This window comes from Lissotriton vulgaris, unplaced genomic scaffold (genome assembly GCF_964263255.1).
Source record: "Lissotriton vulgaris unplaced genomic scaffold, aLisVul1.2 SCAFFOLD_423, whole genome shotgun sequence".
In the NCBI taxonomy this organism is placed as follows: Eukaryota; Metazoa; Chordata; class Amphibia; order Caudata; family Salamandridae; genus Lissotriton; species Lissotriton vulgaris.
The window spans coordinates 106,429-118,694 of NW_028247221.1; the positions used below are offsets into that span (position 1 = coordinate 106,429).

Consider the following 12,266-nt stretch of genomic DNA (forward strand, 5'->3'; position numbering starts at 1 on the left):
AAACTGTCAGGTTTCATATTTTTTTTGCTTGTGTTCTTTATTAGTGTGCAGGCATTTATTCGTGCTATTCAATGCGTGACAGCGCTACGAGGAACGAGGCCTGGGTGATTTTAACACAGTGTGCTCAGGGCAACCTGCTAAATGCAATTTAAAAAAAATAACTATGTTGTAACCAATACATTCGGTTTGAGCTTGTTATTTATTTATTTAACAAATCGGAGGCCTCAAAAATTGGCAGACTTCCTTTGGGTTACTCTGGCGCCTCAAACAAACTGAAAAACAAAAACAAATGAAGCAAGGTCGGAAAATCGGCTGCTATGAATCAGCAACCACAGGAAACCACATGCTCATTCTCAACACAGAAGTTGTTCATCCTGGGCGTGTGTTTGGAAATCGTGGCCTTTGCACATAGGGAGTAAAGGGCAAGCTCTAGAGGCAGGAAGACAGCGTACCTTGGATTTCAGAGCCAGGGTCGGGTGCTTTGACCGCTCTCTGGTATCTCTGGCTTCCAGCTGCGTCAGCAGTTTCTGGTAGTACAGTTCCAGTTCTTGCCGCAGTTTGTTTACCTTTTCTTCCAGGAATGCGGTCATTTTCTTTGTTTCAAAGTATTTCTTTTTCCAAGCGTCACGAGCTAAGAGGGAAAAAAACACATCTTTGCTACTGATAAAGGGGAGGATGTCTTAGTAAATACATTAGTCCATTTAAAAAGTGTACAGAATAAGTAAAACATGTTTCAGTGATAGAATGCGAGCTACACCCCCCGAATGGCAATAGGAAATAATTATCAATCTATCCAAATGCTAATCCGAGTGGTCCCTGATATATCGGCATTTCTCCATGTGCGACCTGCCTAATCTCCTCAAAATGAGAGCAATTAGAAACGACTTGCAACCCACAGTATTTAGTAACATAAAAGACCCTCACATTTACTTAAAATATTAGGGGGAGTATTACATGCTGCAACAGAAGTGGCCTTAAAAAAGAATCATAGCTTCTGTGCACGTTACCATCTGGAATAGTGAACCTACTGTGATTAAAACATATAGTGCCCCTAAAGCTAAGTTGGTGCAATGAATATTTTATTTCAAAAGGTGAAAAGCCCAAAGGGCTGCCTTCAAGCAGTTGTGAATGCTGCAGAACAAGTGGCAGCACCACATCACAGCAGACAAACCACCTTGCATACACCAAATATAGCACAGATATGCAGTAGTTTTCCAGCACTGAGCTCACAATAGTACTTGCCACTTGAGAAACCACACACCAACATTCCAAAAAGACATTGAGGCGTATTTACAAGGAAATGAGGGAGCGCAGCGCTGCACCAAATTTAGCAGGGCCACGCTTTGCCATCTACGAAATGCGGGGATGCACCATATTTACAACAATATGGTGCACCACTGTGCTTTCACTAGCGCTGGCGCTAAAAATAGCAGCATAGTGCTAACGCAGGCACCCTTGCCTGCGTTGTAGTTAATGATTGTATATGTGCAGGAAGGTGTCCCTACCTTCACATAAAAAAACATTAATGGCAGAATGCAGCACACATAGAAAAAGCAAAAACAAGGTGGAATAAGTATTGCTCTTCCTTGCACCATTCTAGCACCTGTTATTGCTTGGCATTCGTTTTTGGCTGTACCTCATATTAGCACATCCTTGTAAATCTGGGGCAACATAAAAAAGCAATGGGTGTTGCAGTGGAACGCCCACAGAAAGACCGATTGCATGCCCCTTTCACCCAAAGTGATGCATGCAAAGGGGCTGTATTTACAAGGCTGAGTTAAGCCACTCAAAGTGCCTTAGTGCCGCTTTGTAAACATGAAGAAGGGCATAGCTCCACCAGAACATCGCTAAAAGTGATGTTCTGGTGTCACTATCCCCTTGTAAATATACCCCATTGTATGCATGGAATGTGGCCTTGTACTCCATACATCCAAAAGAGCACATTGCTTGCATTGATAAGCTCTATGTAGACAAGCGTTGCTGTACCTACCAGCCTTCATCCCTTTCACCCAGCAACAGTTTTCAAATCACACTCATAATTCTCCTTTGGCAAATAGAACTCTTGACAGTTTCATGAGTACACTACAGCAACAGCACCACCCCCTTTCCAAATTCTAGATGTATTCACATCTAATATTCATGGATAGTGATGTTTTTTCAATATTGTAGCACAGCACCAGCCCACTAATATTTCTACAAATAATCTCTGTGACACCTCCCATTTCTCATATGTAAGGTCCTGTTTTGATCTAGAAGAAGCGTTTTTTATGGAAGTTGCAGGAGACAAACACAAGGCCCTGATTAACATAGTTAAACTAAGAAGTTTGGTTTACGACTTTGGGAATTTACAAAGGGCATTTACGAATACTATCTTTATGTCCACACTCAGGGGGAGATCTGCCCTGAGTGTGGACATAAATAAACCACTTGTGAATGCCATTTGGGAAGAAACTACTTGTAAATGCCATTTGTGAATTCCCAAACTCATAAATTTTGACGTTTGGTCTTAGATTACCTTTGTGATTCGGGCCCAACATTTGTCTGGAAAATGTCTATAATAGAGTTTCTCACATTACCTACTTTAAAAATAAATTAAAGGAAAACGATATTTACAACAATCAGTTTAGGAACTATTCAAAGTCATCAGGGCGAGGCACTCTGCAGAAAAAAGCTGTCTCTATCACACAACCCTCCTCAGCCTCCCCCACAAGGCTGGGGCCCACGGCCAGAGCCCTTGTTGCCCATGCCTTAAAACATCTCTATTAATGATACGCAGCTAAGCACAGCCAAAGACCGTTGCACACAACCAATGAATGGAAATTCCACACCGCACAAAAAGGTGGCCCAGATTAAGAAAGCTTGTGTTTCCGTCACTGTCCTGAATTTCCATAAAGTGCTTCTCAGAAATATGTTTCTATTGACCAAACCAGCTCTTCTAGCTCCAAGTATTCTGTTTGTTTAGTTTGTGCTGTGCAATGTAAAAGAGACACAATGGAAGAGACCCACAAATGCAAATACCAGAGAGAGAACGAGGAAGTCAATACAAAAGCAACATCCTGCAAATGTCGTTCACTTACACAAGCTCATGACTTTAAAAGCAAAGCGCATCCTCTGGTGAGGAACAAGTAAATATAGTGATAATGGAAGGAATGTTTAAATAGGTAAATATATGAAAAGATGTGTCTAATTCAAATGATTCAACATGGTAAGTGTGTGTGTTCGCAAATAGCACATCCTTGTACAATACAGAAAGGGTACAGAACTGACCAATGCACATGGATTGAAGGTGTGTGCTGAATGTATGTGTGTTTGTAGTGGCACAATAAATGGGGATAACAGTACTAGGGAGCATGTGTGCGGTGAAAGTACTCTGGAAGTAAAGTGTGCCTGCAATGGTACGTTACATGGAGGACTCTGGGTTCCACTTTGGGAAGCCCAGGCTTACCTGGTGAAGATATGAGGAGTAGACTAATCTCCCCAGACAGATTTGTGGAGTGATGTATTCCAGTGAGCTGGCTGGGGCACACACTATAGGAAGGGAGGAATAGACTTTCCCTTTACACTAAAAAAGGTTGCTCTTTGATTCAGTGATTGATCACAAGGAATGGCCTGGACACATCTCAGTAGGGAGATGGGGCTGATAAAGGAATCATAAAGAGAAGGGATGAGAGTCCAGGATTAACCTACTGATGCACGTATCACTGTGGTCGGATGAAAGTTTGTGCTGTGACTGGGGGGTTGTGGGGAGCGCAGGGTCCGGTCTGAACATCAAGGTTTGCCCCTGAATGAACCCCCGAGGACCACAAAGGACACCACATGAGTCATCACACCCTCAATGGGCTCCAGTCAGAAGCCAGAGGATTGAATCTACCGATCCTCCCGGGAGGGGAAGAGTGACGTACCATATCTTTGAGAAGCAGGAGTAGCTCTGATCGCTGTGGAAAGCCAGCAGTGCAGCTCGAAGGAGAGAGCCTGTGCCTGCCAGTTGCTGCAGCGGTTATCCCCGGTCAGCGGACTTTGCTGAACAGGATCCAGATGTGTCAGCACCCACGGAGAGGGCACTGACTGCACCGCTTAAAGTTTCCATACAGACGGAATGGGTAAGACTAGATATGGGCCTATGGAGCCCTAGTGGACTCTCTGCAAACAGTGCTGTGGCACCATAGGCATTTTGACTAATTCCTGAAGAGTAGAAGGGCAAATCTTGAGTACAGCCTATTAGTGAGCATCCCCTGGATACAGTTATTAGTAAATGGGGAATAACCCTGACCACATTATAAGGTAGAAGGTGGGACACAGAATTGCCTTACAACTACTAGAGCCTCGACTACAAGGGAATTGAATTATTGCTCTTGGATGTTATTTTTCCTTTGCATGTGTAACGTTAGAAATGGAATGCTTCTTTTTCTTATACTTATGAGTTGTGTTTACTTAACTTTATCTACACTTCCCGCCCCGAGGGAGCAGCCAAGTGCAGAAGGGGTACATGGCCCAGTTGCAGGATCCATAGTAGGTCGGGCCATGGGACATCAGGAGTAAAAGCCCTCAACAACCACGGTTGGGTCCCTTGCGTAACCCGTGGCCTTTGAAAGAGCGCCTGACCCCTCCACTCCACAAGATGGAGTAATTTGTACCCATCAGTGACATTCCAGATGAAAAGCAGGAAGAGGGTAATCATGCAATCACCAATGATGTGTTTTCGTCCTGCGAGCCTGGGCAGTTGTTTTCAGATTCCCTATTGTGCTGTTTTTCTACAAGCATATCGTCTTGCACTACCGTAATATCATGTGCTTTGGATTGTAGCTCATCCAGTATACAGAGCTAAACGAATTCCATTATATAAACTACATTTCGCCATACCAGGATTCCAAAATAGAGGGCACTTTTAATTCTGAATTTGAACACAATTGGAAAAAAAACATAAATCGGCACCATATCATGGTGACACCTTTCTCTAACACAGGATACATACAACAGTGATGTCCTTTAAGTAGACCTAGCCACATGCTCAGAGCTCCGCTTTTACGCCAAACTACAGTTCAGTCTCCTGTACCCTAAATTTTTATACATCTGCAATCGGAATACCTACATATCACAGTGCGCAGTCTGAAATGACATCCTCTAATGGGTGTTACAGTACACTAAGACGGTGACCTGATGAAGGCGACCTCGCCGAAACACGCGTAGTCTCACTACCGCCTTGCCATCATCATTTGTGTCTCATGTTTTTACTCTGTACTGTCTATAATGATCATCATGACCATGAATTAATACATGTCTATATTACATTGTTAAAAGTATTTTCCATTTTTGATATATCTAATAACAACAATAATACATTTTCTAAAAAATAATGGAAATTATGATTCATTATAAATATATTTTTTAGGCCATATCCTTGTAAAGAAATATAACCTTAGGTTTCACAGCCTTGACTAAGCTATAGACCTTTTTCAACTAATCACCAATGATGTGCCCTGGTCTAGCATCCCGAAATCCAATAAAGAGCTGACCTCTAGCCCTAGTGAAATGCCAACTGCAGGTCTAGACAGATGGTGATTGGGGCTTTAGGGGTCATGGTAGCTCACTGCTTCAGTGATTTTCCTAGATGAAAAAAAACGGAGGAATCATTTTCTCTCTACAGAAATCCGTCGGAAGCCGTTATAAGATAGTATGAGTGAGTCAGCCTTGGATGTCGATATTCAGACCTAGCATCCTTGGTGTGGTTTTATCCCTGATGTTCAGCCCTCCTGTTTGCTGACTTCGTATTTTCTGTCTTTAGGACTGCTCAGCAGTTTAAAGTGCTTGTGCTCTCTTCCTAAGAAAAAACATTGTGGAATTGGCTTACACCCAATTGGTATATTGAATTTACTTGTAAGTCCCTAGTAAAGTAGCACTACCTGTACCAGGACCGGTAAATAAAATGCTACTAGTGGGGCTGTAGCACTGATTGTGCCACCCAGTTAAGTGGTATGTTAAAACATCTCTCAAGTCTGCCGTTGCAGCCTGGCTGTGCAGTTTTAAACTACCATTGAGACCTGGCAAAGGAAACTTTTTGCCAGGCCCAGAGCTTACTTTCTAATGCATATGAGTTAAGAGGGGCCTGTCACCAGCCACAAAAGCTGGTCAGGGGACTGCGTGGTGGTAAATTTTTAATAATCCTGGGATCGTGGCACTATCTTCTTTGGCGTTTTATGATCTTGCAGTGGCTGATTGTATCTGCCCCAGGAGTGTCTCCTATTCTGTTGGTAACATTTATAATACTAGAAGAGGATCTGATGGGGCCTCTAGTCTTCAATGCTTGAGCTCCTCTCTGATCTCATGGAGCGAATTGGCTGGAGGGGCGGGTAAAGAGGTGATAGTGATAGCAGGGGATTTTAATTGTAATCTCTGTGAGTGTCCTTAATTGACTGATGCCACCAAGCCCAGATGTATGGTGACAGAGGGGCTCCACTTTGTTCATTCCAAGGAAGGCTCTGAGCTCAGAATGTTTTTGGAAGCTCATAATTTGATCCTTGATCTTGAGAAGTTGGTGGACTCACCTAACCCTAGTATTGTCCCAACCCTCTAATATTAATGTTATCTTTGTTTCTGCACCCCTGTTTTGTGTATCGCTGACTTTAATATTATCCTCAGCCCACTTAGTGACCATAACCCCTAGTCCATGGAACATGAAGGATTCATTGGCATCACTTGCTCATGTGGGGGTGACCCTAGTGGGCTCCTCTTTGGTGACCAAGGTAGGCAACTAAACTGGACCCAGGTAGACCCAGTGGCCTTTAAAGCTACTCTTTGATGCAGAGGCCCTCGAGAAGGTTATTGTGCTAGCTTTCGAGGGTATCACGAGTAAAGCAAAGGAATTATTGACTTCACCCTTAATCCATGTGGGCAGTCAACATCTGAAATGATTTGATAGGGCCTGTTCGAAGTGCCTTCAGCAGCAGAAGATAGACATAAAACGGGACCCTAGAGACAAGAGACTTGTGGCAGCCAAAGGCAGGCTTACAAGCAGACAGTAGTCAAATGCAAATATTCCCTTCAAGAACTAGCCTGGGATGAGTTAGTCCATGCAAGCAAAACAGGAGATAGTTCTCTTTTCTGAAGAGTAGTGAATAGACCCTTTTTAGGTCTCGCCTAGACGAAAGCAAAAGCGAAGCTTTTGCTGTCTATGCGAGACAACTTATGTTGCCACTTTTCTGGGAATATTGTGGACATCAGACTGTTACGAGCTTTTTCTGCTGTAGTCAGGCTGTCACGAGCTTCTCCTTTGGAGATTTGACCTCGTGAGCGCGCCTTGACTGCATCTAATGGGCCGTGTGCTTCCTTTAGTCAGTTTCACTTTGTTTCATTTCACTTTGAAAGTGCAGGCGTCAATGTGTCTGGTAGTTGTTCATGTGGAGTGCCTTCTGACCTCGTGAGCGCGCCTTGACTGCATCTAATGTGTGTGGCTTTTTTTTTCAACGTGGCCCTGGTGCTTGCTTCAGTCAGTTTCACTTTTAAGGTGCAGGCGTCAATGGGTCTGGTACTTGTTTTATTTCCATTTAATGCTCTTTGGAACAACAATTTTATATTACTTGTGTGTATTACCACTGGCCAGAATTTCAAAGACTTATATTCACGCAGGTGAAATAATACTATTGTGATTAGGGCCGATTTTTGGAGTCTGACCGTTCAGAGTGCAGAGTGGAGCTTCAGAGTGGAGCTTCAGAGTGGAGCTTCAGAGTGGAGCTTCAGAGTGCAGAGTGGAGCTTCAGAGTGGAGCTTCAGAGTGGAGCTTCAGAGTGGAGCTTCAGAGTGGAGCTTCAGAGTGGAGCTTCAGAGTGCAGAGTGGAGCTTCAGAGTGGAGCTTCAGAGTGGAGCTTCAGAGTGGAGCTTCAGAGTGGAGAGTGGAGCTTCAGAGTGCAGAGTGGAGCTTCAGAGTGGAGCTTCAGAGTGGAGCTTCAGAGTGGAGCTTCAGAGTGCAGAGTGGAGCTTCAGAGTGCAGAGTGGAGCTCCAGAGTGGAGCTTCAGAGTGCAGAGTGGAGCTTCAGAGTGCAGAGTGGAGCTTCAGAGTGGAGCTTCAGAGTGCAGAGTGGAGCTTCAGAGTGGAGCTTCACAGTGCAGAGTGGAGCTTCCGAGTGGAGCTTCAGAGTGCAGAGTGGAGCTTCAGAGTGCAGAGTGGAGCTTCCGAGTGGAGCTTCAGAGTGGAGCTTCAGAGTGGAGCTTCAGAGTGCAGAGTGGAGCTTCAGAGTAGAGCTTCAGAGTGCAGAGTGGAGCTTCAGAGTAGAGCTTCAGAGTGGAGCTTCAGAGTGCAGAGTGGACCTTCAGAGTGGAGCTTCAGAGTGCAGAGTGGAGCTTCAGAGTAGAGCTTCAGAGTGCAGAGTGGAGCTTCAGAGTGGAGCTTCAGAGTGGAGCTTCAGAGTGCAGAGTGGAGCTTCAGAGTGGAGCTTCAGAGTGCAGAGTAGAGCTTCAGAGTGGAGCTTCAGAGTGGAGCTTCCGAGTGGAGCTTCCGAGTGGAGCTTCCGAGTGGAGCTTCCGAGTGGAGCTTCCGAGTGGAGCTTCAGAGTGCAGAGTGGAGCTTCAGAGTGGAGCTTCAGAGTGGAGCTTCAGAGTGGAGCTTCAGAGTGCAGAGTAGAGCTTCAGAGTAGAGCTTCAGAGTGGAGCTTCAGAGTGGAGCTTCAGAGTGGAGCTTCAGAGTGCAGAGTAGAGCTTCAGAGTGGAGCTTCAGAGTGCAGAGTGGAGCTTCAGAGTGGAGCTTCAGAGTGGAGCTTCAGAGTGGAGCTTCAGAGTGGAGCTTCAGAGTGGAGCTTCAGAGTGCAGCTTCAGAGTGCAGCTTCAGAGTGGAGCTTCAGAGTGCAGCTTCAGAGTGGAGCTTCAGAGTGCAGAGTGGCGCTTCAGAGTGGAGCTTCAGAGTGCAGAGTGGAGCTTCAGAGTAGAGCTTCAGAGTGGAGCTTCAGAGTGCAGAGTGGAGCTTCAGAGTGGAGCTTCAGAGTGCAGAGTGGAGCTTCAGAGTAGAGCTTCAGAGTGCAGAGTGGAGCTTCAGAGTGGAGCTTCAGAGTGGAGCTTCAGAGTGGAGCTTCAGAGTGGAGCTTCAGAGTGCAGAGTGGAGCTTCAGAGTGGAGCTTCAGAGTGGAGCTTCAGAGTGGAGCTTCAGAGTAGAGCTTCAGAGTAGAGCTTCAGAGTAGAGCTTCAGAGTGGAGCTTCAGAGTGGAGCTTCAGAGTGGAGCTTCAGAGTGGAGCTTCAGAGTGGAGCTTCAGAGTGGAGCTTCAGAGTGGAGCTTCAGAGTGCAGAGTAGAGCTTCAGAGTGGAGCTTCAGAGTGGAGCTTCAGAGTGGAGCTTCAGAGTGCAGAGTGGAGCTTCAGAGTGGAGCTTCAGAGTGGAGCTTCAGAGTGGAGCTTCAGAGTGCAGCTTCAGAGTGCAGCTTCAGAGTGCAGCTTCAGAGTGGAGCTTCAGAGTGGAGCTTCAGAGTGGAGCTTCAGAGTGGAGCTTCAGAGTGGAGCTTCAGAGTGGAGCTTCAGAGTGCAGAGTGGAGCTTCAGAGTGGAGCTTCAGAGTGGAGCTTCAGAGTGGAGCTTCAGAGTGGAGCTTCAGAGTGCAGATTCAGAGTGGAGCTTCAGAGTGGAGCTTCAGAGTGCAGAGTGGAGCTTCAGAGTGGAGCTTCAGAGTGCAGAGTGGAGCTTCAGAGTGGAGCTTCAGAGTGCAGAGTGGAGCTTCAGAGTGGAGCTTCAGAGTGGAGCTTCAGAGTGGAGCTTCAGAGTGGAGCTTCAGAGTGCAGAGTGGAGCTTCAGAGTGGAGCTTCAGAGTGGAGCTTCAGAGTGCAGAGTGGAGCTTCAGAGTGCAGAGTGGAGCTTCAGATTTGAGCTTCAGAGTAGAGCTTCAGAGTGCAGAGTGGAGCTTCAGAGTAGAGCTTCAGAGTGGAGCTTCAGAGTGCAGAGTGGACCTTCAGAGTGGAGCTTCAGAGTGCAGAGTGGAGCTTCAGAGTAGAGCTTCAGAGTGCAGAGTGGAGCTTCAGAGTGGAGCTTCAGAGTGGAGCTTCAGAGTGGAGCTTCAGAGTGCAGAGTGGAGCTTCAGAGTGGAACTTCAGAGTGGAACTTCAGAGTGGAGCTTCAGAGTGGAGCTTCAGAGTGGAGCTTCAGAGTGCAGAGTAGAGCTTCAGAGTGGAGCTTCAGAGTGGAGCTTCAGAGTGGAGCTTCAGAGTGGAGCTTCAGAGTGCAGAGTGGAGCTTCCGAGTGGAGCTTCCGAGTGGAGCTTCCGAGTGGAGCTTCCGAGTGGAGCTTCAGAGTGGAGCTTCAGAGTGCAGAGTGGAGCTTCAGAGTGGAGCTTCAGAGTGGAGCTTCAGAGTGGAGCTTCAGAGTGGAGCTTCAGAGTGCAGAGTGGAGCTTCAGAGTGGAGCTTCAGAGTGGAGCTTCAGAGTGCAGAGTAGAGCTTCAGAGTGGAGCTTCAGAGTGGAGCTTCAGAGTGGAGCTTCAGAGTGGAGCTTCAGAGTGGAGCTTCAGAGTGGAGAGTGGAGCTTCAGAGTGGAGCTTCAGAGTGCAGCTTCAGAGTGCAGCTTCAGAGTGCAGCTTCAGAGTGCAGCTTCAGAGTGCAGCTTCAGAGTGCAGCTTCAGAGTGGAGCTTCAGAGTGGAGCTTCAGAGTGGAGCTTCAGAGTGCAGAGTGGCGCTTCAGAGTGGAGCTTCAGAGTGCAGAGTGGAGCTTCAGAGTAGAGCTTCAGAGTGGAGCTTCAGAGTGCAGAGTGGATCTTCAGAGTGGAGCTTCAGAGTGCAGAGTGGAGCTTCAGAGTAGAGCTTCAGAGTGCAGAGTGGAGCTTCAGAGTGGAGCTTCAGAGTGGAGCTTCAGAGTGGAGCTTCAGAGTGGAGCTTCAGAGTGCAGAGTGGAGCTTCAGAGTGGAGCTTCAGAGTGGAGCTTCAGAGTGGAGCTTCAGAGTGCAGAGTAGAGCTTCAGAGTGGAGCTTCAGAGTGGAGCTTCAGAGTGGAGCTTCAGAGTGGAGCTTCAGAGTGGAGCTTCAGAGTGGAGCTTCAGAGTGGAGCTTCAGAATGGAGCTTCAGAATGGAGCTTCAGAATGGAGCTTCAGAGTGCAGAGTGGAGCTTCAGAGTGGAGCTTCAGAGTGGAGCTTCAGAGTGGAGCTTCAGAGTGCAGAGTGGAGCTTCAGAATGGAGCTTCAGAGTGGAGCTTCAGAGTGGAGCTTCAGAGTGGAGCTTCAGAGTGGAGCTTCAGAGTTCAGAGTGGAGCTTCAGAGTGGAGCTTCAGAGTGCAGCTTCAGAGTGGAGCTTCAGAGTGGAGCTTCAGAGTGGAGCTTCAGAGTGCAGAGTGGAGCTTCAGAGTGGAGCTTCAGAGTGGAGCTTCAGAGTGCAGAGTGGAGCTTCAGAGTGCAGAGTGGAGCTTCAGAGTGCAGAGTGGAGCTTCAGAGTGCAGAGTGGAGCTTCAGAGTGGAGCTTCAGAGTGGAGCTTCAGAGTGCAGCTTCAGAGTGGAGCTTCAGAGTGCAGCTTCAGAGTGGAGCTTCAGAGTGGAGCTTCAGAGTGGAGCTTCAGAGTGGAGCTTCAGAGTGGAGCTTCAGAGTGCAGAGTGGAGCTTCCGAGTGGAGCTTCCGAGTGGAGCTTCAGAGTGGAGCTTCAGAGTGCAGAGTGGAGCTTCAGAGTGGAGCTTCAGAGTGGAGCTTCAGAGTGGAGCTTCAGAGTGGAGCTTCAGAGTGGAGCTTCAGAGTGCAGAGTAGAGCTTCAGAGTGGAGCTTCAGAGTGGAGCTTCAGAGTGGAGCTTCAGAGTGCAGAGTGGAGCTTCAGAGTGGAGCTTCAGAGTGGAGCTTCAGAGTGGAGCTTCAGAGTGCAGCTTCCGAGTGGAGCTTCCGAGTGGAGCTTCCGAGTGGAGCTTCCGAGTGGAGCTTCAGAATGGAGCTTCAGAATGGAGCTTCAGAATGGAGCTTCAGAATGGAGCTTCAGAGAGCAGAGTGGAGCTTCAGAGTGGAGCTTCAGAGTGGAGCTTCAGAGTGGAGCTTCAGAGTGCAGAGTGGAGCTTCAGAGTGGAGCTTCAGAGTGGAGCTTCAGAGTGGAGCTTCAGAGTGGAGCTTCAGAGTGGAGCTTCAGAGTGCAGAGTGGAGCTTCAGAGTGGAGCTTCAGAGTGGAGCTTCAGAGTGCAGCTTCAGAGTGCAGCTTCAGAGTGCAGCTTCAGAGTGCAGCTTCAGAGTGGAGCTTCAGAGTGGAGCTTCAGAGTGCAGAGTGGAGCTTCAGAGTGGAGCTTCAGAGTGGAGCTTCAGAGTGGAGCTTCAGAGTGCAGAGTGGAGCTTCAGAGTG

At 47.2% G+C, this 12,266-nt stretch overlaps 1 protein-coding gene across 1 annotated transcript in view; it reads right to left on the bottom strand.

Moving 5' to 3' along the window:
- LOC147665210 (spermatogenesis-associated protein 1-like) overlaps positions 1-12,266 on the bottom strand; it is a 349,586-nt gene that overhangs the window by 69,909 nt on the left and 267,411 nt on the right. Inside the window, exon 10 of the mRNA XM_086949670.1 lies at positions 453-631. Coding sequence (XP_086805796.1) covers positions 453-631 — 179 coding nt within the window. The remainder of the gene's footprint in view (positions 1-452; positions 632-12,266) is intronic.